The sequence below is a fragment of the Sarcophilus harrisii genome, chromosome 1 (assembly GCF_902635505.1).
Source record: "Sarcophilus harrisii chromosome 1, mSarHar1.11, whole genome shotgun sequence".
In the NCBI taxonomy this organism is placed as follows: domain Eukaryota; kingdom Metazoa; phylum Chordata; class Mammalia; order Dasyuromorphia; family Dasyuridae; genus Sarcophilus; species Sarcophilus harrisii.
In genome coordinates, this window is record NC_045426.1 from 59,278,999 (window position 1) to 59,302,881 (window position 23,883).

At 41.2% G+C, this 23,883-nt stretch overlaps 1 protein-coding gene and 1 long non-coding RNA gene across 2 annotated transcripts; one reads left to right on the forward strand and one right to left on the reverse strand.

The window, feature by feature from the left end:
- Positions 1 to 1,106: 1,106 nt before the first annotated feature.
- DNAJB8 (DnaJ heat shock protein family (Hsp40) member B8) lies at positions 1,107 to 2,259 on the reverse strand. The gene has a single exon (XM_003762487.3). The coding sequence runs from the start codon at positions 1,928 to 1,930 to the stop codon at positions 1,226 to 1,228; it is 705 nt and encodes a 234-aa protein (XP_003762535.1). The 5' UTR covers positions 1,931 to 2,259; the 3' UTR covers positions 1,107 to 1,225.
- Positions 2,260 to 2,326: 67 nt separating this feature from the next.
- On the forward strand, positions 2,327 to 19,962 carry LOC116421936. Its single transcript, XR_004232531.1, has 3 exons — positions 2,327 to 2,607; positions 8,941 to 8,997; positions 19,662 to 19,962. It is a non-coding gene; the product is annotated as an uncharacterized LOC116421936 (long non-coding RNA).
- Positions 19,963 to 23,883: the final 3,921 nt, after the last annotated feature.

A 23,883-nucleotide genomic window follows, 5' to 3' on the forward strand; every position in this document is an offset into this window, starting at 1 on the left:
GCTTGTCCAAGGCCACACAAGTACCAAGTAAGGGAATCAGAATTTGAAGTTAAAGTTTCCTGAGTCTGAAAATCAGGGTTCTCTCTCTACTATTCAAGGTTTCCATCAGAGGTCAACCAGATAGATTCAACAGTCCTCCCTGAAGTATGAAACCATTCTCTTGACAACACACCTTGTGGACAATTACCCAGCCCTAGCTCAAAGACCTTCAGAGACAGAGAGCTCACCACCTCCCCAAGGCGGCCTTTTCCATTCTTGAACAGCTGTCATTAAAGTTCTTCCTTATAATGCAGCCAAAATCCCATTACCTTTTCTCCTTGGTTTTCTTTCTGCCCTCTGGGCTCTCTCCCACCCTCATTCCCCAGAATAAGTCTGTTCTTTCTTGTATTTGATGGCCCTTTCGTTGAAGATAATTATCATGGTCTCTGTGTTCTCCCCATGGTCTTTGCCCAGCTCTTTCCACAGATCCATGCATCTATGGCACCATGCCCAGAGCCCCCTCACTACTCCATCTCTGGAAGTGCTCCAGTTTGTCTGTATCCTCAAAGTATGGCGCCCACAGTGAACACAGTGCTCCAGATGTGCAAGGAGCACTGGGGGCAGAGAACACTGGGGCTGTTTCTTCCCTCACTAGCCTTCTAATCAGATTCTTGGCAGCCAAATCACACGACTGGCTCATCTTGAGCTTACAATCCGCTAAAGCCAAGACCTCTTTCACATGAACTCTTGTCACTACCCACACTCTCTAACAGGGGCCCCCAGGGGTTTACAAGTAAACAGCAAGAGTCCTCAGGCACCCCCCAGCCATAGGGTCAAACCCTGCCCATCACCCACCCTCACCCCCCATTCCCCAGTAGGGGTCTGGGCTAAGACCAGGGTGAGCTTCTTGTGTGCTCCCTGGCTTCCCCCATCCCTTTCCCCCTCCTGTTGGGCCTGTTCTCCGACTGTCTTTGTCCTCCTCTCCCCCCCCCCTCCCCCGCCCAGGGATTCCAGGGTGATCTGGGAAGAGAGGAGGAAGGGACACACTGGGAGTGCAGCATCCTCCCCCTAACATCCGACACCCCTCTCCCGCCCTGAAAGATGCTCCACAAAACCGGTTCCAGCGCTTCCATGAACTCACTTGTGGCATTTATTAGTAGCCTAGACTTGAGGACATCAAGCCAGAACCCAATGTGTGACTGGGCAAAATACCCAGCAGGGCAAGGGCAGACAGGAGCAGTGGCTCTCACTTGTTGTCCACCCATTTGAGCTGTTCCTTCCCATTGATGGTCACTGACTTCAGTTGCCCATCCTCCTCAATCTCTATTCGCTCCTGCCCATTCTCCACAATCCGCTTGGTGGTGATCTTCCGCCCATTGATCATCTCCGTGGACGACATCACCGACTTGTAGCCGGAGCTACCTGAACCTGACCCCCCAAAGGAAGTGGAGGAAAAGGTGGCCCTCCCTCCATGACCTAGGGAGTCAAAAGAGGAGAAGGCCTCCATGAAGGCAGGGAATTCTCCGAAGCCAGCGGAAAAGGCTCCCCGCAAACCACGACCTCTGCTGCTTTCCCGATCCCGGTCACTGCTGAAAGGGTTGTCCCAGAAGTCAAAAGAAAATGGATCCATACCACCGAAAAACTCCTTGAAGATGTCTTCGGGATTACGGAAGGTGTAGCCAGAGCTGAAGGGGCTATTGTAGGTGGCTCCCGCCCCGCCGCCGCCAGCCCGCCAGCCATCTGACCCTGACCTGTCGTACATGGACCTCTTCTTGGAGTCGGAGAGAACTTCATAGGCTTCAGACACCTGCTTGAACTTTTTCTCTGCCTCCTCCTTATTGTCCGGGTTCTTGTCTGGGTGCCAGCGCAGGGCAAGCTTACGATATGCTTTCTTTATGTCCTCCTGAGAGGCGCTCGACTGTACGCCGAGCACCTCATAGTAGTTTACCATCCGAAAAGGTGGGTAGGGAGCAAGGCTTGAGAGGCTTGGGACTCGGTTGAGGGCGTGGGGTTGATGGAAAGCAGCGGAATTAGCCCAAACAGTCAGATAAATCTGCTGGTACCCCCGGTCCCAGAAATCCTCCCGGTGTCTATTGTCCCCCCCTCAGCTTTCTAAGTATTTACCTTTTCATAGTATCTGCTAAAGAAGGATGTGAATAATGGACTTCGGTGTGGAGGGGGATGGGGGAAGGGAAGGCCACCACCAACTCCTTGGCGGCTGAGGGCCCTAGGAACTCCAGGGGAGCATCTCAGCTGGGAGTTAGGGGAAAGATTATGACATCAATGGAGCCCAGCCAATCAGGGGCCAGGGTTGGTGGGTGCTCCCCTTTTGCAAACCCCTATCCCATTGGGTGGGAGAGTTGAAGCCTCACTGTGGGCCTGCTGAACTTTTCTTCCTGTCCTATTTTTGTGTCTTCAACATGAAGACTCAAGGACACCAGGAGATAGCTATGGCTCTGGGGGGTACCAGAAGGCCAGGATTCTGGAAGACACGGTCCCGGTCTCCATGAAACAATGCTCATCTAAGAAACAATTATATATGCATAGGATGTTGGGAGCCAGAATTCCCAAACTGGTTCAAGAGGGAGACTGAGGACCTACCTGTTTAAGGAAGGCTTCCATGAGCAGGTGGATGAGGGGGGACACTCTGCTAACTGGCTTAATTCAGCCAAATCACAAGATTAGATTGTTTTGGGGGGAGAGAGAGTTAAGAATGTAGTGGGATAGAATTGTACGTTATAGGATGGAATGAAGCAGGATAGAACAAGAGGGAATATAATGGAATGCCACAGATAGAATAGGGGCGTGAGATGAGCATAAAATGAAGATGAAATAGAGTGAAAGACAATGAGGCAAAAAAATAGGATGAATTGGAATAAAATGGGATGGAATAACAAGGGAGTAAGATAAAAAACAGTGGTAGGGAGTATGATCCAACCACCTTTTTAAAGAGTTCTTGAAGCTATCTGGCTAAAACTCTCAACAAGTCTGTGCCCTCTGAGATTGGATTTCCCATTTTCATGCCCCTTGCACTACAAACTTTATGAAGCAAAGATCCCTTTGGTTTTGAGTTGGTCATATCAATGGTTTGTCCTTGCCCTCTTGCTACAATCTCCCAACCTGGATCCCCAGAGCCCCAATTCTGCCAGCAAACTCAATCCCATAGGATGAAACAACCATTGAAGGAAATGTCCAGGTTCAACCAAAGAAAGGAAGGCTGACAGCTAACTCTGGACCCATCATCCTTGTTTTCTTTTCTCTCTAACAGGCTCCTACACCAGAGGTAGAACAATACAGTGGCAAAACCCCCAGATTTGGCAACTGAAGATCTGTATCCTGGCTACAGATCTGTCGATTATTAGCCATGCAAGCTCAAACAAATCACCTCTCTGAGCAGCCTCAGTTTCCTTATCTGCAAATGGAAACTAATTCTTACACTATCTTCCTCAAAGAGCAGATATGAGGATTTAATGACATCATGAATATAGATCTCATTGTAACTGCAAAATATATAAATAGGTCAAGTTCACATGCTTGGTGATCTGGGTTCTGCAACTGCCACTTCAATGATCCCTAGAGCATACCTGACCCCCAAAGGAGATACCTGGGTTCCCCTTGACTCTTTTGACCAAGGTATGAGAAAATTCCTCCCCTTAGTTTAACATTTTTTCAAAAGGAGCCTTTAAAGAGCATGTGAGGGGGAAGAAAAATTATACAGCATAAAAACCATAGAATCTACATAGTGGTAAGAAAGCCCAGAGATATGGTTCCTGGATCTGGAAATATGGGAAAGCCCCTAATCTATCTTAGGTTCAATCTCTTCACCTCAAAACAAAAACAAAAGGGGGGACAAAGAAAATAACATTTGCATTACATATATGATACAGTGGAAAGATTTGGAATCAAAGGACTAGGGATCACATTATATCCTGTGGGCACAAGAAGCAAGCCACTTTATTTCTTTGGTCTCAGTTTCCTTATCTGTAAGGGGATTGGACTAAATCTTCCAGGTCTAAACATGATCCATTGCCACAATATAATTGTGGAAGAAGCACTTTTTAAATAGAAATGTAAAATGCTTTTGTTTTTAGAGGTAGAAGGGACATTAGAAAATATCAAATCAATTTTCTCATTTTACAAAAGAGTCAGAGAAGTTATTTGTCCAAGGCCATTTAGTCAGTTGAAAAGCCAAGACTCGAACCCAGATCTTTTGGTTCCAAGTTTAGGTCTCTTTCCCCATTATATCATCTTGAATTGAATAATTATGACCTAGAAATGGGTTGACCTGCACAATTTGAATATGCTTCTTTGATACCTTTTCTTTACACAATCCATCAATACCGTTTTTCTCAATAGAATCTTATAAGTCCATATTGAGAACATGATGACATAGATGGAATGCTGGTTGTATACAAGATGATCAAGGTTCTATCTCAAATGTTTCACAAACTGTTAGCCTTGATATCTAGAATATGGGGATGCTACCTGTTGTGCCTACATCACAAGGTTATTGGGAGGCTTAGTTGGGATAAAGTGCTTAGCAAACCTTAGAGCACTGTATAAATGCCAGATTATTATTATTATTATTAACAGGAATTAGGTGTGAGAATCACAGAATCTCAAATTGGAAGGAATGATAGTGGCCACCTAGTCCATTTCCTAACTGAGAAAGAATCCCCTCCTCCTACTGGATTACTTTCAAGTGGTTAACCTGTCTTTGCTTGAACATTTCAAGTGAAGATGACTTCCTGAACAGAGCTATATATAAGCAGGGTATGACAACTGAGAATTTAAAGGAGATAGATAACAATGACCCTCCTCCTAGAAACAATTGAGCTTTGTGCCTTGTGAACAGAGTTAAAATAGGATGCTGTCAGATGACTGGCACCCCAGCAACCTTATACTAGGTGAGTCCTCCAGACCCAATAGTAGCTTCCCTCATGATTGGTTTGGGGGTGTCCCAGAGTTTGTCTTATCCAGCTATACAACCTAAGCCAGACTTTTAGCTTTTGGCAAATACTATGCAATTCACATGGTTTGAATTTGTCTTAAAAGGTTGATGTGGCTCTGTTCTAAAACAGCTCATTCCACTTTAGTCTAAATATTAGGAAAGTTTCCCTTACATCAAGCCTATTTTTGTTTCTTTATGACTTCTACTCATAGCTCCTGACCCGGGGTGGGAGGGGTGGGGTAGAGGGGAGTAGGGGATGAAAAGGGGCAAGCAGATCAAGCTCAATGCCATAGACAGATATAGTTCTTCAGATAATTGAAGACAGGTAGCATATCAGCTCTAGGTCTTCTCCAGGCTAAATACTCCAAGTTCCTTCAACAACAGATCCTTATATGGTATGAATTCAAAGCTCTTTGTCATCCTGGTTACCCGCTTCTGGATGACCTCAAGCTAATCCAAATAGAAAATAATCCTACCTTCCAGCTCTAATCATGCTTGGGAGATATAGTGGTTAGGCAAAGGGGGTGAGGAGGAGAGGGGGACAGAGGAGCTTCTTTGTCTGTATATAACTCTGACTATTTTATCTGTGTCTGACTGCGTATCTATTTGTCTATCCTATGTCTGTTCTTATACTTGTTTCTTATTGTGTGGTTGTCTCTCTGCATGTTTTGAGTCTTACAATAATAACAAGTAGTAATGACTACTAATAACTAGTGATGGTTATTATTAACATAATAACTATGTTAATAACATAGGAAGGTTTTTTGTCTCTATGTACATATATGAATCTGAAACTCATATACTCCCGAGTACACTTCACCCCGTGTGAATTGTACAACATTTACCAAAAGCTAAAAGTCTGATTTAAGTTGTGTAGCTGGATGCTTTGGCCCCTCTAGCCTGACCTACACAAGCACTTTGCCGTTTGTCCATCTGCTTCTGACAGCTTGAGGCAGAAGAGCAACAGCTCAGCCTCCACTCACCCTTAAACAAGCCTGCTGGACAGCTCCCAGGCTCAGGGGACTGATGGGGGAAGAGGGGGGAAGAGGCTAGGGGAAAGGAGGGGAAGAAGTGGCTCTAGAGAGGGGATCTTAGCTTTATTTATATCATGGCCATCTTGAGTAGTCTGGTGACTACCCATTTAAATGCACATATATACATTTTAAATTATTTAAATGCATAAAATATGTAGAATCAAATGCATAAAATATATAGAATTACAAAGGAAATTAATCATATTGAAATACAGTAATCGAAATGTGTTTGGTTTGTTGTTGTTTTTTTAAGCACAAATTCACAGTCTCCTGCTCTAGATCTAGAGGGTCAGTGCCCAGGCAACAATGGGGGACCAGTTGGTAAGTGGCCAGAGCTGAGAGAACAGGACAGAATCCCTCCATGCTTACCCCTACACTACTTCATTGATTAGCTTATTATAAGCCACTTTCCTCTCTTTGCTGTTTGAACTTTTTCTCTATTAAAACTGTTATGTTATTTAACATATATTGGTCAACCTGCCATCTGGGGGAGGGGGTGGGGAGAAGGAGGGGAAAAATTGGAACAAAAGGGTTGGCAATTGACAATGCTGTAAAATTACCCATGCATATAACTTGTAAATAAAAAGCTATAATAAAAAAATAATTTTAAAAAACTGTTATGTTACACTTGAACAGAAATCCAAGCCTTCATCTCATTATTTTCTCTTATCCAATCCCTTTCAAAGTAAAAATCAACCAGAAGATGGTAAAACTGTGATTAATTGTGTTCCTGTTCAACCAGAGAGTACACATTTATTCATCATAGAACATTCTTATTAAACCTCAGCTCTAGAGAAGCCTTGTACTAGGTGCTTATACAGGTAGACATAGCATTTAGATAAGACAAGGAAGGGTTTCTCCCCTCAAGGAGCTTAATCTAGTGTGGTGATGACAGCCTTACATAAATATATTGCCCCAAATGATACATAATTATCCCTCAAATCTCCCACATCTTTGAACACCCTAACTTCTCATTCCAGCCTCACTTCCCCCCCCCATCTTTCATCCCAGTCATCTCATTCTTTTATCCATTTCCTAGATCCCAACTACTAGTCTTCACTATCTCTCCCAGTTATTTATCTCTCATTTTTATCCCTCTCCAATCTCTCCATGCCCCATTCCAATAACCCTACTCTAGATCTCCCTTCTATCTTGTCTCTGTAAACTGCTCAAGAGACAGAACTGCTACCCTTGATGACATCCCATCCTATAAGCACTCTGTGGTAGTGAAACCACTTTATATTTCTGTTTTTAAACCTTTAATTCTATTTTAGTGTGTTCTCAAGGGTTATCTGATGAAATAAGTTTGGTTTTGTAACCCTTTCAGAAAGTAGCTTCCTATCTGAGTTTATGAGAGCAGGAAGTGTGAGGAAATAAAAAGAACATCAGACCCTGAGACCAGACACCAAAATATACACTGCTCAATCTAGAGAAGGGGGGAGGGTGTTAATAAGTGTTTTACAAATAGCTCATTTGATTCTCACTAAAACCTGGGAGGTGGGTACTGTTATTATTTTATTTATGGTTGAGGAAACTGAGGCAAATGGGTTAAGCGATTCACCTCAAGTCCCAGGGATAATAAGTGTCCAAAAGAGGATTTGAACTCAGATGTCCCTGACTCCAGGTCCAACAATGGGTGCCCTTGGGTCCCTTCCTATTCTAACATAAGATTCTAAAAGTATAGTTCACAAAGAGATAGGTTGCAAAAACATGGGAGAAAGTCTTTTCCCCGAGCACAATGTGTGACTTTGGATGGTTCACTTATTTGCCTGATCTAGGCTTCAGTTTCTCCATGTGGTAAAATGAGGGAGTCTAATAATATTATTGCTTTAGTCTCTTTCAATTCTATAGTCCTTATGTCTCTAGTCCAGTGATTCTTGTGTCTGTGTCCTGGCCCCCTTGTGTAATCTGGTGAAATTTAGGAGCCGCTTCTCAGTACAACATTTTAAAATACATAAAATAAAATATATAGGATTACAACAAAAAGCAATTATACTAAAATATAGTTACCAAAAAAGCCCTACAAGTTCCTCGACCCTTGTTCCCGTCATTGAGACCAAAAGGAAAGAAACATATGTAAAGTGACTGAGAAAATTACTTCCATCTGCCTGAGGAAAATACAAGCATAGGGTTTCATGGTTTTGTAATGGAAGTAATAACTCAGAGGGCTAAGAAGGCACTCAACACCTTCCATCAAAATGTGCACTTATAGCAAAGAGCTTTCTTCACAATACCCCAGATACCTCAGGTTTGACAAAGTAGGTAGTATAAGAATTATCATCCCCATTTTACAGATAAAAATTCTGAGGCTCTGAGAGGTACCTTGACCCTTGGTCACACAGCTAATAAGTGGATCCTAGAGGATTTTAGATTTGTGTCTGAAAGGAACCTCAGGGGCCCTTCAGCCCAATCCTCCCATTTTATAGATGAGGATCCTAAAGCTAAATTAGGAGCTTAAATGTCTTGCCCTAGGTCTCACTGGTAACAAACATCAGAGATAGGATTTAAACTCAGATTTTCTCATTTAAAAGGAAAGGGTCCCTCAAATCCAGTTTTCCTAATTAAAAGGCAGAACTCTAGATTTAAGAGACACTAAAGACTGAAGGGAAGTTACTAGTAGATAGATAAAACAGTCTTTAAGAGCTTGATTTGTCAAAATGAACAGAAATTGGAACCAAATACAATTCAAAAAGTTTGCGTCAAGGTGGCTAAAAAGAATCATTCTAGTAAAGAATTAAGAAGTAATTAATAATCACACTTACGATAGAAAGGTTATCTAAAATCCCTAGACATTTGTATTTCTTTAACTCCTGCTCTCAATAGACATAAATCTAGAGGAAACTATTTGTATCAGCAGTACTTTTCTACTGATAGCATTATCCAAGTTGCCTCAAAACTCCAGAGGAAGTAAATAGGATCATAAAATCATAGGATTTGTAGTTGGTGATTATCTAATCTAAATCCCTCATTTTACAGATAACAAATCTCAAATTCCAAAGAGACTTAAGTGATTCACTTGATGACTTCCTGATGGTAAGTAATGAAGCAAGGATTTGAATACAGATCTTCTGATCCTGAGTTTAGTGCTATTTTCCCTGTACTACATGGTCTTTTTCTGGTAAACCTCAAACTCTATTTTTATCCTCTAAAGTATTATTTTTCCAAATACATGTAAAGACAGTTGTCAACATCCAATTTTGTGAGATTCTGTATTCCAAATTTTTATCCCTCTCTGGCTTACCTGCCCTTTCCCCAAGACATCAAGCACTCTGACATAGGTTATATAAGTGCAATTCTTTTAAACATATTTCTATACTTGTCGTGTTGTACAAAAATAAACCCAAAGCTCTTAACACCAATACAGATAACCACAAATACAACATACACCATCCCTGCCCTTCTAATACACTCATCTCTCCCAACCATTCCTGCCTTCTCTAATATACTCATCTCTTCCAGAATCTAACACAATTCCATGCACATGAGAGGTACTTAATGAAGGAATATGCCCATGTGTCCACTATCTATGTCCAACACGCTTCCTACAGCAAAGCAACGAGACAGGAGAATGAGTGATTTCAGGGATGGTGGAACAGTATAACTTGATGATAGAGATGAAAAATAGATCAAGGACTTTGTAAAATGTTTTGGTGAAGTGATAGATTTTATTGTTACTCTCCAAGAGGTCCTTGTGAGAACTCTTTCAGAGACAGACATAGAGACAGATGCTGTACTTGCTAGATAGAGTTTTGATGGTGATATTATGATGAAGTTATCATGTTGGTGGTGATGGCAAATGGCGATGGTCATATTAGATGATGACAATGTTTGATAGTAATAATGAGGATGGGGAGGATGTCTGGTAATTATTTCAGTGATTAGCAGTGATGGTGATGGCTATTGGTAGTGAAGATGATTATCAGTGATAGTTACAGTTGTTGGTCATGATGATGGTGAGCAAAATGGTGATGTTTAGTAATTATTGTGACGATGGTTGTTGGTTGTAGAAGTGGGGGTAACAACGATGATAAGGAGAGAGTTTTGTGGTGGCGTGGTAATGATAATATTAATAATGATGTCTGTAGTTAAGATAATTTTACGGATAATATTGATACCAATCATCTTGATGGTCATGACAATGAGAATGAAGACAAAGATGATTAGAATGAACATAGTATCAATGATGAAATGATATGGAACACTTGGTTGATGAAGACAGTGATGAGGATGACCAAGAAGATCAGGATGAGGATAAGGGTGATGACTATTGTTGTGACCTAGATGCCCAGCATCTAAAGGGTTAATGGGATGAAGACTGATCAGCAATGGATGGTATCAACCAAGGTCAGCAGGGGGCAGTGAAGAACTTTGAGAGGAAAAATTCAAATTGTGGAAAATTATTCCACCTGATATTGCTCCCAATATACACAGAGGAAGAGTCAATAGAACAGAAGGACCCAGAGTGCAGACCATCTAAGTCAATGTTCTAAATACCAGGCAGTTGGTCATATATGGTGTGAGTCAGTCACTGTGAATTAACATTATAATGTATACATCAGGAAAGTCAGTGTCATGTTGTGGTCCACAAATAGCAGTCTATAAATCAAAAGGTTCCATTGTCCTCTGCACGGGTCAGAACAAACCTGGGGTACTGTGATTGGTTCTACATATCTTATTTCAGGATAAACATTATTAAGTTGGAAAATGTCTGGGGGAAAGTAAAGGTTCTTGAGTTAAAGGAGAACCACCAGAAGGAATCAGGGGTGTTGAGCCTACAAAAGAGGGATAGCTACTTTCAAATATTTGAAGAGCTTTCATGTGGAAATGAGATTACACTAGCCATGATTAGCCCCAGAACTAGGAATAGTAAAGAGAGGTCACAAAGAGGAAATTTTGGACTTGGTGGAATTCATTTTAACAAGCCTACTAAGTACTTACTGTTTGCAAAGCACCCTGGAAAGAAAAATTCCCCAAGAATTATAGTTATCTAAAATAAAATGGCCTGTGTCTAAAGAGCTGATAAATTCTCCTTCACTTAAGATTTATAAGCAAAGGATGAATGAATAACCAACCACTCATTAGATATGTCCTAGGATAGACCCTTTTCCAATTTAATTCAACAAATATTTATTGAAATCCTATTAGGTATCAGGGATACAAAGACAAAGCCAGAATCCCTGCTTTCAAAGAGCTTAAATTCTATTGGGAAAACAACATGAAAAATATGGAATAGATACAGTACATATACTGAATCAGGATTGACCTCCTCAAGAGTGGTGACATGTAGGCTAATATAGAGATTCCAAGAGACAGAAATGAGAAAGAGCATTTCAGGCACAGGGGCCAACTTGTACGGAGGTAGGAAACAGAGTCATGTGTAAGGAACAGTAAATAGGCAAGTTTAAAAACTAGACTATACTAATTGTACAATATTTCAGAGTCTGATTCTTTTTGTACAGCAAAATAACGGTTTGGTCATGTATACTTATTGTGTATCTAATTTATATTTTAATATATTTAACATCTACTGGTCATCCTGCCATATGGGGGAGGGGGTGGGGGGGTAAGAGGTGAAAAATTGGAACAAGAGGTTTGGCAATTGTTAATGCTGTAAAGTTACCCATACATATAACTTGTAAATAAAAGGCTATTAAATTAAAAAAAAAAAAAAAACTAGACTATAGTTGAATTGTAAAAGTCTTTACTATCAGGAGAATTTGTGTTTTGCCCTCGAAGCAAGAGGGAACAGCTGAAGTTTCTTGAGAGAGATAATCAGGTAAGTACTTCAGTTTGGCAGTTGTATAGAGAGTGGATGGGAAAGGGGAGGCCATAAAGACTGGAAGACTCAATGGGAAGCAATTGTAATGATTCAGGGGAGAGAGGTAATGATATCTAAACCACTGGAGTAGCCATGTGAATGAACAAAAGGAGTGGTATGAGAGATATCCCGGAGGTAAAATTGCTAAGACTTTGCAGCTGATTGGATAAGGAAAATGGGGGTAAGGGAGAAGCATCCCTGAGTGTGATTTACACAGAAATAGTGAATTTAGGAAAAGAGGTGAGTCTGAAGGAAAGAGAATGAATTGGGCATTGGATTTAAAATGGCTATAGGACATCTTAAGGCCTTGCTGATATGGAATTACAGCTCAGAAGACAAATGGGAGCTGGATATATAGGCTGAAGAATTATCTGCATAGAAATAATAATTGAATCAACAGGAACTAGTTAAATTACCAAGACAGAGGAGGAAAAGAAAAAAAAGAATGCTCAGGAAAACTTTGGAGTATACCAATGCAAAAATGATTTGTCATGGGAAATGATCTGGCAAAGGTGGCTGAGAAAGAATGATCATACAGGTAGGAGGTAAACAAAGAGAGCCAAGTGTCAGGGAGGAAAGAATTTTTAGGAAGAAGGAATGATCAACGGTATCAGCAGCCATACAACGAACAAGAATAACAATTGAAAAAGAACATACCATTTGGAAAACATTAGTAATCTTGGAGAAACAAGCTCCAGATGAATGACGGGGTCCAAAACCAAATTGTAAAGGCTTGAAAAGTGAGTGGGAGCAACAGCCAACCACAATTGCAGAGGACCCATGATAAAACATGCTATCAGCCTCCAGCTAGAGAGGTGATAGACTCTAAGTACAGATTGAAACATAATTTTTTTAGTCTAATGCACGAACATGTTTTGCTTAATAGTATACATTTGTAACAAGGACTTTATTTTTCTTCTTAGAGAGGGAAAGAGGAGTCAGGAGAGAGAAAATTCAGAACTGAAAATAAAATTGAATTAAAAAGGTGAGAAAATAGAAGCAGCAAGCTCTAGGAATTTGGTAGTGAAAGAAAAAGAGATTTAAGGGGATGGCAGGACTGTGCAGATTTTTTTAAGGATGGGAAGATTGGGACATGCTTATAGGGAAAGAGTTAGTAGATAGCCTGAAGATCTAAAAGGAAAAAGAGAATAATTGAAAGAGAAATCTCAAAAGAAGAGGAAAAAGGGGATGAGATCAAGGACCCAGATAGAAGGACTAGCCTTGGCAAGGATAAGGACTATCTCTTCCTCCAAGACCGAAATAAAGGAGGAAAGAATGGAGAAAGATTTGAGGCACAGTAGAGGGGAGAAAAGGGAATGGTTGAAGATGGCCTGAATTTTTTCAAAGTAGAATGAGATAAGATCCTCTGTTGGAAAAGAGGGAAAGATCAGTGTGGGTGACCCAGAGAGAGGAGAAGGTCTGGAAAAGATAACAAGATAATGAATCAGAGAACAGTTAAAGAATTGCCAGTCAATAGCAAAGGCTCGTTGGAGATTATGTAGTAATAGACCAGTTATCATGGTTATGGAGCTTCCTATAGCAGTTCATGAGTGGGAATTGAGAAAATAAGAGATGGTAATTCAAGGTTGAAGTTTGACAAAAGTGAGAGCAGCAAGAGGACAAGAGAAAGAGTCAAGGTGAACTGGTTATGATGAATAGCATCATTTCAAAGGGAATAAAGTGAAACCAAAACAGAGATAATAAACTGAGAAAACAGGAAAAAGTGAAGTTATTAGATATTACAGTAAAGATGGAGAATAGATTTAATATCATTGAAACACAGGGAAAGATGAAAGGACGAGAGGTTATAGTGATTCAGAAATTTCAATTTTGGACTGTGAATGTATAAAGGGGGTCAGGGAACACTGAATGGAAGGGAGAATGTAATAATTGTTGAGAGGAAAGCAAGTAGATTCTGTGCAAAAATGAGCTTCAGGAAACTAAGTGGATTCCCATCAGGTGGGGAATGGCTAAATAAGTTAAGGCATATGAATATTATGAAATATTATTGTTCTATAAGAAATGATCGACAGGATGATATCAGAGAGGTCTGGAGAGACTTACAGGAACTCACTCTAAGTGAAAAGAACATTATACACAGCAACAACAAGATCATACAATGATCAATTCTGATGAACTTTCAACAATGAGGTGATTCAGGCCAATTTCAATAGACTTGTGATGGAGAAATGCATCCCAGAGAGAGGACTGTGGGAACTGAGTGTGGTTCACAACATAGTATTCTCACTCTTTTTTTGTTGTTTGCCTGCTTTTTTTTCTTATTTTTTTCTTTTTTGATCTGATTTTTTTGTGTGCAGCACGATAAATGTGGAAATATGTATAAAAGAACTGCACATGTTTAACATATATATTGGATTACTTGCTGTATAGAGGAGAGGGTAGGTGAAAGGAGGGAGGAAAATGTGAAAAACAAGGTTTTGCAAGAGTAAATGTTGGAAACTATCCTTGCAAGTATTTTGAAAATTAAAAAGCTATTATTATTAAAAATGAGCTCCAGGAGAACTCCCCAACTTCCTTAATTTAAATTAACAGCCGAAAGCCCCAACACCAGGAACAAAGCTAAATAAATGAAGGCTCTCCAGTTCAGTAATCCCAAGGTTCAGAGAAATTCCCCAGCCCCCACCTACCTTATCATTTCTAGATTTGAGTTTGCCTCAGGGCTTATCAATGCTAGGTCAATGGGGTATACATTATGGGTTGCGGGTATATATAATGACTCCACAATCCCCTGGTCATGGGAATCCAAATGAGATCCTTCTTATATCTCAACTTGAACTGAACCTCTTTTGAGGGTCAAAGACCTCTTCTCAAATCTCTATCCAAGCCAACATTAACTAAAAAACAAGAATTTAGGCCACCCACAGGTTTTGAATTTATCAGATACATATGTACCATGGGCTCTGGGGCATAATCTCCCAAATCCCCACTCTCAGTGACAGGCTAGGTTCCCAGAGGCTGGCTGGCTACTTCTCATCTTAGGGTTCTAAAGACTAACCCTGAAGTACTGGTTAAGTTTTTTCCCCTAATCACTATTGCTCATGAACCCCAACGTTTTACTTCCCTTGATGATTATCCATTGGCATAAATGGATAATCATCCATTGACATAAATTAACCAGCCAGACTCAATTAGCTTTTAGAAATAGATGTTTACTAGGGTGAAAGAATAAGAAAAGTTGGCTCCAAACATATCCTCCCTCTTCCACCCCTAAGAAATATAGGATCACACTCCAACAAGTACAGTTAGAGTTCAGGGAGAAATTACCTTACATTTAGAGACCTCATGTAAGCCACAGTTCCTGGTGGCTGGAAGTCCTTTTATCCATTTGTGGAGTATTTGTGATATTCATCTTGGGTGTGGTTAGTTTTCTGTTAGGCTCCCCATAGATTCCTAAAGCAGTTTTTCTTCAGCATCTTGAATTTGTCCTTTTCTCCTGAGGCAAATTTTATTCTCAGACACTGACTGCTACAGTGGGGACATGCTAGGAAACCAATGGGAAGCCCAGGACTTTGGAACTTTTGAAGACCCCAAAATCTTTCTCTGAACAAGATAGGAATGATAGTCTTTGGACTCTTCTACTCCCCTAAGCAATTCCTTTTCAAGGGTCTGGCTAGAATAGCTTCCACTGTTGAGTTGACCTTATTCAAATACCTAGGTTTCTATCTAGTTTGCAATTTTATACAAAATCCACAAAACATGATTAAATTTCTCATTAGCCATTCTCAATACATTTCCTGCATAGTCACTTAATTTTATCTAATAACTTTCTATCTTTCCAAATTGATAAGACTTTGTGTACCTAGTTCAAAACTTTACATTTTTTGATAAATAGAGATATTCTCACTTGAATAAAGTAGTTATTTTAAGTAGGATGTGACTACTGATTAATAAAGAAACTCCCACCCTTACACATAAAAATAAATAAGAATGCAAAGAGGTATTATGAAAAAGTAAAGAAAATACCACCCACTTTTGGCTAGCCGCAGAATTGTACTAGCTGCACGACTTTGAACAAAGCACTTAACCTCCATTTTGTCTCAGTTTCCTCAACTGTAAAACTGGAATCAAAATAATAGCACTTAACCTCCCAGAATTGTTATGACATATTTGTAAAAGTACTTAGTACAATGTTTAGCACATAATAGGTACTCTATATATGCTTATTTCCTCTCCTCCCCTCTCATCCTCAAACATAACTTGCTGAGGCACCTCAAACTCAACTAATCCCAAACAAAGTTCATCATCCTAGCTCACTCATCCCCAAACATATCTATCTTCCTGATTTGTCAATCTGGCAATGAATGGCAAAATTTTCTCCTTCAGAGACCAGTTCAACTCTCTCCCCTTCCATTATTTACACACAGAAAAAATGAGGCTCATGAGAAGTGTTTCCCACTCTTTCAAAGGTGAACAGTCCTGACTAGGTTATGCATTTTGGTTCTAAAATATTATTTTCTGCTGTTCTCTACTTTTTTTTTCCTAGTAAGAGTCTTCAATTAGAAAACACAGTGGAGAGAGTGTTAGATGGGCTCAGAAAGACTTGAATTCAAATCTCTCCTCAGCTACTTACTGTCTTCATGACTCTGATAAAGTCACTAAATCTGTATCTACCAGGTTCCTCATCTATAAAATGGAGATAATAATAGCACCCCCCATGGAGCTGTTTTGAGATGACATGTATAAAGTGCTTTGCAAACCCTAAGAAGCTCTTATTAGATTTGTCAGAAAAAAATAAAAAAATATTTGTCAAGAATGGTACTCACTGGTATTCAGAGACTAGAAAGTCAATGCCTTGTTTTTTTTTTTTTTACTTTAAAGCTTTTTATTTTCAAAAATATGCACAGAAAATTTCAAAATTTAGCCTTGCAAAACTTTGTATTCCAAAATGTTTTCTCCCTCCCTTCCCCTACCTCCTCCCCTAGACAGCAAGTCATCCAATATATGTTTAAAATGTGTGATTCTTCTGTATATATTTCTACAAATATCATCCTGCAAAAGAAAAAACCAGATCAAAAACGGGGAAAAAATGAGAACGAAAACAAAATGGAAGCAAGCAACAGCAAAAAAAGTGAAAATACTATGTTGGGATCCACAATCAGTCTCCACAGTCCTCTCTTTAGTTACAGATGGCTCTTTCCATCACAAGACCACTGAAACTGAACACTTTGATTTTTTAGAGAAAAGAAAGATAAATTCCAAAATTTCAATAGACCAATAAAGCTTGATGTTGATCCCTGGCTATCTATCATGATTTTTTTTAAGGAAATGGTTTGTGAATACTTAGAAAATGAAGCTGAGGTTTAGATAGAGCTATATCATGGAAAGGAGCATTCGTTTTGAGATCTGAGGGTCTTCCTCTGACATTATCTGTGTGACTTTGGTTTGTACTTTGACCTCTCATGGACTTCAATTTCCTCATTTATAAAATGGGGGGATTGTACCAAAAGGTCTCAAGGTTCCCTTCCTTTTTTAAATCTATAATTCTCAGATGTGAGCTGGTGAAAGCTTTGGGGGAGAGGGATTTTACTACAAATGAATCATGACAGATGAATCTCATGTCCCATTTTGACAGGGTTATTAGACTGGTAGTTCAGGAGAATGTTATAGATACTAACTGGTGGCAACCAAACAAATTCTCCTATGATAACTTTATAGACAAGATGTAGGATTTGGGACTGGAAATTAAATTGATTCACACCCACAGGCTGAGATAACTATACCCAAAGAATGATGATAAACATCTTTGAAGAGTAGGGTATAGACACACCTTTATCTCTGATCCTAGAATATTCAACATTTTTACCAATGATGAAGGTAGGCTATCAACTTAGAGAACTTAGAATCACAAAGTTGAAAGTGATAATTATACCTCCTGATGATAGAGCCAAGCTCCAAAAAAGAAAAGCTACTAACGGGCTGGAACAATAGTTTAAATCTAAGGTGGATTTAATAGGGATAAATGTAAATTCCTGAACTTGGACTAGATGGTCAGTGAAGTTCCTTCCATCCCTAAATATATGAGCCCATGGTGTATATATGGAGTTTTGTGGCTCAGTTCCAGGTACCATTCTTCAAGAGTGACATTAACAAAACAAAATAATGTTCAGCAGAAAAGTTAGGGTAGTGAGGAAACTCTTAAACCACAAGAATTACTAAAGGAGTTAAGAATGTTATCCTAAAGAAGAGAATACTTACAATTGATAGCTATCTTCTGATTTATGAAAGGTTGTTATGATGAAGAGGAAGCAGACTCATTCTGAGTGACTCCAGAAAAGAGACCTAAGGGCAAGGCAGAAAAGTTGAAGAATGGTAGATCTGAGTCCAATAAAGAAAGGAATTTCTAATAACTGGTAGGTTATAAGTAGATAGGTAATAAGCTCCTCATCCCTGTCAGCTCAAACAGTAGATGACTATTCATAGGAGGTGAAATTTATATCAAACAGCACATTGATAGCACATCCTACTGTAATGGTAATCAAAGACTATTCAATCAAACATGGACTTTTGAGGTCATCTAGTCAAACTGCCTCATGTTTTAAAATAATATTTTTATTTCCCCAATTACATGCAAAAGTAATTTTTGTTTGTTGCTTTTTTTAAAAAAAAAAGTTTTTTTCAAATGATTCCCCCCCTCCCTACACCCTGAGATAATACAGAAATCTACATGTTCAATCATATAAAACACTTCCAAAAAGAAAGGAAGAAAGAAAGAGAAAGAGAGAGAAAGAAAGAAAGAGAGGAAGGGAGAGAGGAAGGGAAGGGAGGAAAGGAAGGAGGAAGGGAAAGGAAGGAAGGAAGGAAGGGAGGAAGGGAGGGAGGGAGGAAGGAAGGGAAAAAGGAAGGAAGGAAGGAAGGAAGGAAAAAAGGAAGGAAGGAAGGAAAGAAAGAAGGAAGGAAGGAAGGAAGGAAAGAAGGAAGGAAGGAAGGAAGGAAGGAAGGAAGGAAGGAAGGAAGGAAGGAAGGAAGGAAAGAAAGAAAGAAAGAAAAGGAAGCAAGAGAAAGAAAATCGCAGTACCATCAGTTCTTTTTTTGGAGGCAGATAATATATTTTATCATGAGTCCTTTGGGACAATCTTGGATCATAATGTTGCTGAAAATAACTGCCATTCAGTTCTCCATTGAAGATATCACTTAAAGAACTCTGGGAAATGACGATGAACCACTACAAAAAATTCCCAATCCCTCTATTTTTGTCCACCTGCATTTTTTATTTCCTTCACAGGTTAATTGTACACTATTTCAAAGTCCGATTCTTTTTGTACAGCAAAAACTATATGGACATGTATACTTATGTTGTATTTAATTTATACTCTAAGATATTTAACATGTATTGGTCAACCTGCCATGGGGGGGGGGGGGGGCGGAGAAGGAGGGAAAAAGTTGGAACAAAAGGTTTTGCAATTGTCAATGCTGAAAAATTGCCCGTGCATATATCTTGTAAATAAAAAGCTATAATAATTTTAAAAAGAAGAAGAAGAAGAAGAAGGATATTGCTTTTACTGTATACAGCATTCTCTGGTTCTGTTCACTTCATTATGCATCAGTTCATATAAGTCTTTCCAGGCTATATTGAAACCATCCTGCTTGTCATTTCTTATAGCACAACGATATTCTATTGCAAACATAGAGTATATTTAGACATCCCCCCAATGATGGGCACTCTCTCGATTTCTAAATCATAAAAAGAAACTGCCACAAAGATTTTTGCACATGTGGATCCTTTTCCCTTTTTTATGATCCCTTTGAGACACAGACATAGCCGTGATATTGCTGGATCAAAAAGTATGCACAGTTTGATAGCCCTCTGGGCATCATTCCAAATTGCTCTGCAGAATGCCAACTCCCTCACTTTTTGCAGATGGAGGAACTGAGTCCCAGAAAAGCAACTGGCCCAACATCACCAAAGGCAATACATGGCTGTCGTTCTCCTGATTCCGGTGCCTTTTGCTTGGTCACTGCTCTAAGATTCTGTAAGTCTGAAGTAACTGTCATCTATGTCCCCTTCTCCCAGCCTACAAGACTACTGCTCTAGACCAAACTCTTGTTGCGTCTCTCTCCTGACTGTGGCAATATGTCCCATTCCTATTCATCCTCCCCCTAGCTGCCAAAGTGAGTTTCCTGAAAGATGATTCTGACCATGATCTCCCCCTATTCAATAAACTCCCTCTAGAATTCTATATAGACTCTTCTTTTTAGAATTTAAAGCTCTTTATTACCTGGTCCCTTCCTGCCTTACCATTCTCCATGTGTCCTGTGTCCAGGAATACTCTCCTGTTTGCCACTTCTCACACTACTGACCCTTCCATCTCTTCCCTTTATTGGCTGTCTCCCACGCTCGGAAGGCTTTTGACTCCCTCGTAGAATCTCTGGAATGAGAGAAGCTTCGAGACTCAGCTCCAATACTCCACTGCTTCTCCAGGAGACCTTTCTAGCTCCCCACCCCCAGACTTTCCTTTTTCTAGTTGGTCCTTCCACAGCTGCTGGAGCCTCCCTCTCCAAGGGGCTTCCTTCCTTCTACCCTGTATGTATTTTGCATGCATTGCAAATATCCATTTATCTACATATCTACTCCCATTAGAGTATAAGCTCCTTGAGGGCAGGATCTTTCTTGCTATTTCTTCAAATCCCCAATGCCTAGAATTAATAAATGCTTACTGACTGATTAATCAACAAAATTATTTTGGGAGAAATGGTCTACTCTATGGAGCAGGGAGAGTTCTGTCAGCTGAGCACAGGATACAAGGCAGAGGCCTGAGGTCCATAAAATTCAGTCTGGAATTGAAAAAGGTGGAATTTCTCCCACTTCAAGGCCAGTACAGTGGGAAGGCCAGAAAGTCTTTCCATTACCCTGGATCTGCCCAAGGAGGAGGGAGGGAAACAGAGCCATGGAATCAGGCCCTTGTCCTTAGTAGAATAACCAATGGTAGGTGAAAAAAATCCAAGGGGGGACAAGCAAAGAGGGGGACCCAAGAAAAAGGGAGAGATCAGGAGGGAGCTGGCCCATTCCTCCTTTCCTCAACTGTCCAGCCCCAGTCCTGAAAACCCAGGCTTGGAAATGAGCAATGTTCTGTATCTCAGATCTCAAGTACCAACAATAAAAACCAGCCCCAGCATTCTTTGAAGAGAAAGTGCCGCTGACCGGAGCAGTGGTTATCAGCCAAGTCATTAAGATAAACCCTTAGTGACTTACAGCCTCCCACACTGGAAGCAGCTTCAGCCCCGCCCTCCCAGACTCCCCTCTCCCTCTCCTTTCCCATCGTCTCCCTTCAACTCATCCACTCTTCCCTAATTCTGGTATGGATTCTCTCTCTCCCCTTCCCTCCTTCCCCTTCCTCTTCTCCATCTTCCCCCATTTTCTCCTCCTTCCTTTTTTCCTGCTCTCACCTCCCTTCCTCCTATTCCCTCTTTTCCCCTTCTTCTCCTCTATTTCACCCTATTCTCTCCTTTTTTCCCACTCTCACCTCTCTCCCTCCCATCCCTTTCCCCTTGCTCTTCTCCTCCATCTTTCCCCATTCTATTCTTTCCCCTTTTTTTCTGCTCTCACATCCTTCCCTCCTTCCTTCTTTATCTTCTCTCCTCTATCACCTTATTTCCTGCTTAATCTTCACACCCTCCTCCTCTTCTGTCCTCTTATTTCTCTGCATTTCTACCTTCTCTCCTCTATTACCCTCTTCCCCTCCTGGCTCCCCTATTCTCTCTATCTCTCTCTGTATCTGTCTCTGTGTCTGCCTCTCCTTCAATCTCCTCTTTTCCCTCCTTTCCTTCCCCCCCTCTCTTCTCCCTCCTCCTTTCTCCCTTCCTCTCTTCTCCCTTCCCTCCCTGACTTTCCATTCCCCCCCCCCCTCCTTTCCCTGTAGCACCTCCCTCTTTACTTGGCTAGGACAAAAATCAATGGGACTGCCTTGTCCCTAAAACCCCTCTCCAGAGTCCCGGGCAGCCCAGGGCTGATGGAGGTGAGATTAGTGTCCATATTTGTATTCGAATCAGCCAGGAGGCCCCTCTCTGTCTCTGTAATTAATGGAGTGGCTTTTTAAAAGGATCCTAATCATCCGTGATCCTATCTGCTTATCAACAGCGGCCCTAATTAGATGATACGAGCTGCAGTTCTGCTAATTCCCTCATCTGAACAGCACATCCTGCCCAGATAAAGTGAAGCTTCTTCTTAATGAGAAACAAGCAGAGCTCCAACCTCTCCCACCTTTATCCTGGGATGTGGGGGAGGGAGGGGCCCAGGAAGGGTGTCCTGCTTTGGTCCTCTCCACTCCCCACCCCCACCAAGGTCCCAGCTCCCTTGGACTTTGGATGCCAGATGGACAGTTTTAGTGACTTCTCCCCCTCCAAACCCTTGTCTCCTTAACTGAATTATCGTACTGATGGATGGATTGATAGATGGATGGGTGGGTAGATGGATGGATGGGTGGATGGATGGATGGATGGGTGGATAGAAAGTCCAGAATACTCTGGTCAAGATTTAGGAAGTAAAGGAGTGCAGGGGCCTTTTTTTTTTACCCTCCCTGTGTCCACTTAAGATCAGAAATTCTAAAACAATGGATTTGAGAGATGGAGGGCTGAAAAAAAGAGGGCATAGAACTACACTGAGAAAGAGTAGGGGGAGAAAAATTGGCTCCATGGGACAGAGGATCATCTCATTCCATAGAGCCTTCAGTACCAGTGAATGCAGTGCCCAAAGTAAGGATGGGGATTTGAGTTCAGGTGCCTTTTGGCAGCTAAGACTCTAGACCCAAGACTAAGACAGGAGCCTCAGTGGTTCTGCAAGCAACAGCTTCAGTTTCTTACTTTGGTCCAGCCTCAGCATCAGGGATCAGATAGTCCCCTGAGCCATGGAGCAATGAGACCATCTAAGATGAAATGATGACCTGGGGGTGGGGGACAAAGCAGAACCTCAGAGAAAAGAACTGGGGTCACATTTAGCATTCTAAGTCAAAATTAGATTCCCCCAACCTTACTGCCCCAGTCCCACTGGCCTCCAATTCCATAATCCCCTGGCTTCTGTATTCTCTTATCCCCCCCCCCAAGGCTACTGTCCCCAAGTCCACTGTTTCCTCATCCTCATCAAGGCCTACTAAGCCTTGACTCCCTCAAGTTCAAACTCTAACCCCATTGCTTTCTTGTCTGCTAATGTCCCCAACCTCATTATCTCCTGACCTTATTGTAACTGATTCCATGTGCTCTTATCCTCCAGTCCTACTCTTCTCAACCCTGTTACCTCCAACTCTGTTGTTCCCTACTGTCTCTCACCTTTCCCTTCTCCCCAGGGACTAGGGACTTCTTGTTTCTTTCTAGAGTCTCTGGATCAAGTAACATAATTTTGAGAGGGGGAAAAGTCCTAAAGTCCCCTTCCATTCTTCTCAACTCTATTACCTCCAACTCTGCGTTCCCTATTATCTCTCACCTTTCCCCTCTCCCCAGGGACTAGGGGCCTCTTGTTTCTTTCTAGAGTCTCTGGATCAGGTAACATAATTTTGAGAGGGGAAAAGGAGAAAAGGGATGAAAGCTCCCTCCCTTCACTCTGCCACCTTTCCTTCTCCCCCAAGAGGAAGCTGAATTTTTTCCTGATCTCCCCACCCCCACAACACCATCCCTTCCTTCCCATCAGCCTAGAAGACAACCTCTTTCTCTGCCCCATGGGGCCTTCAAAGGATCCTGGAGTCTGGCCTGGGTGAAGGGTCCTGGTGTCTGCTGAGGTGTCAAACCACAGCTGGAAGTAGGTGGAGACATGACTGGTTTCACACCTGGAGGTCAGGCTGAGGGAGCATCCTTCTTAAGTCATCCAGAGAAAGGGGCCCTCCTTTCCCCCAACATTTTCAGGGGATTCAGAGGGAAGTTGGGAGCCATTCTCTCCCTCTGTGAGAGTCTATCCCTGGGCCACCCAATTTGACTTCTCTGAAATCCCCATGACTCTCCTTATAACCCTCCCCCAATATGGTCCCTCTGTGACCCTCCCATGGGTTTCCCAGATGATGCTATCCAATCTTGATTTTTTCCCACTTGCCCCAAATCATTCATTACATATTAAACCCTTTGAGTAATAACCCCTGCTCAATCCCCCTAAATGCATA

What these genes read in the sequence shown, in the direction of transcription:
- DNAJB8 (XM_003762487.3), bottom strand. Translation starts at nt 1,930, where the DNA reads ATGGTAAACTACTATGAGGTGCTCGGCGTACAGTCGAGCGCCTCTCAG.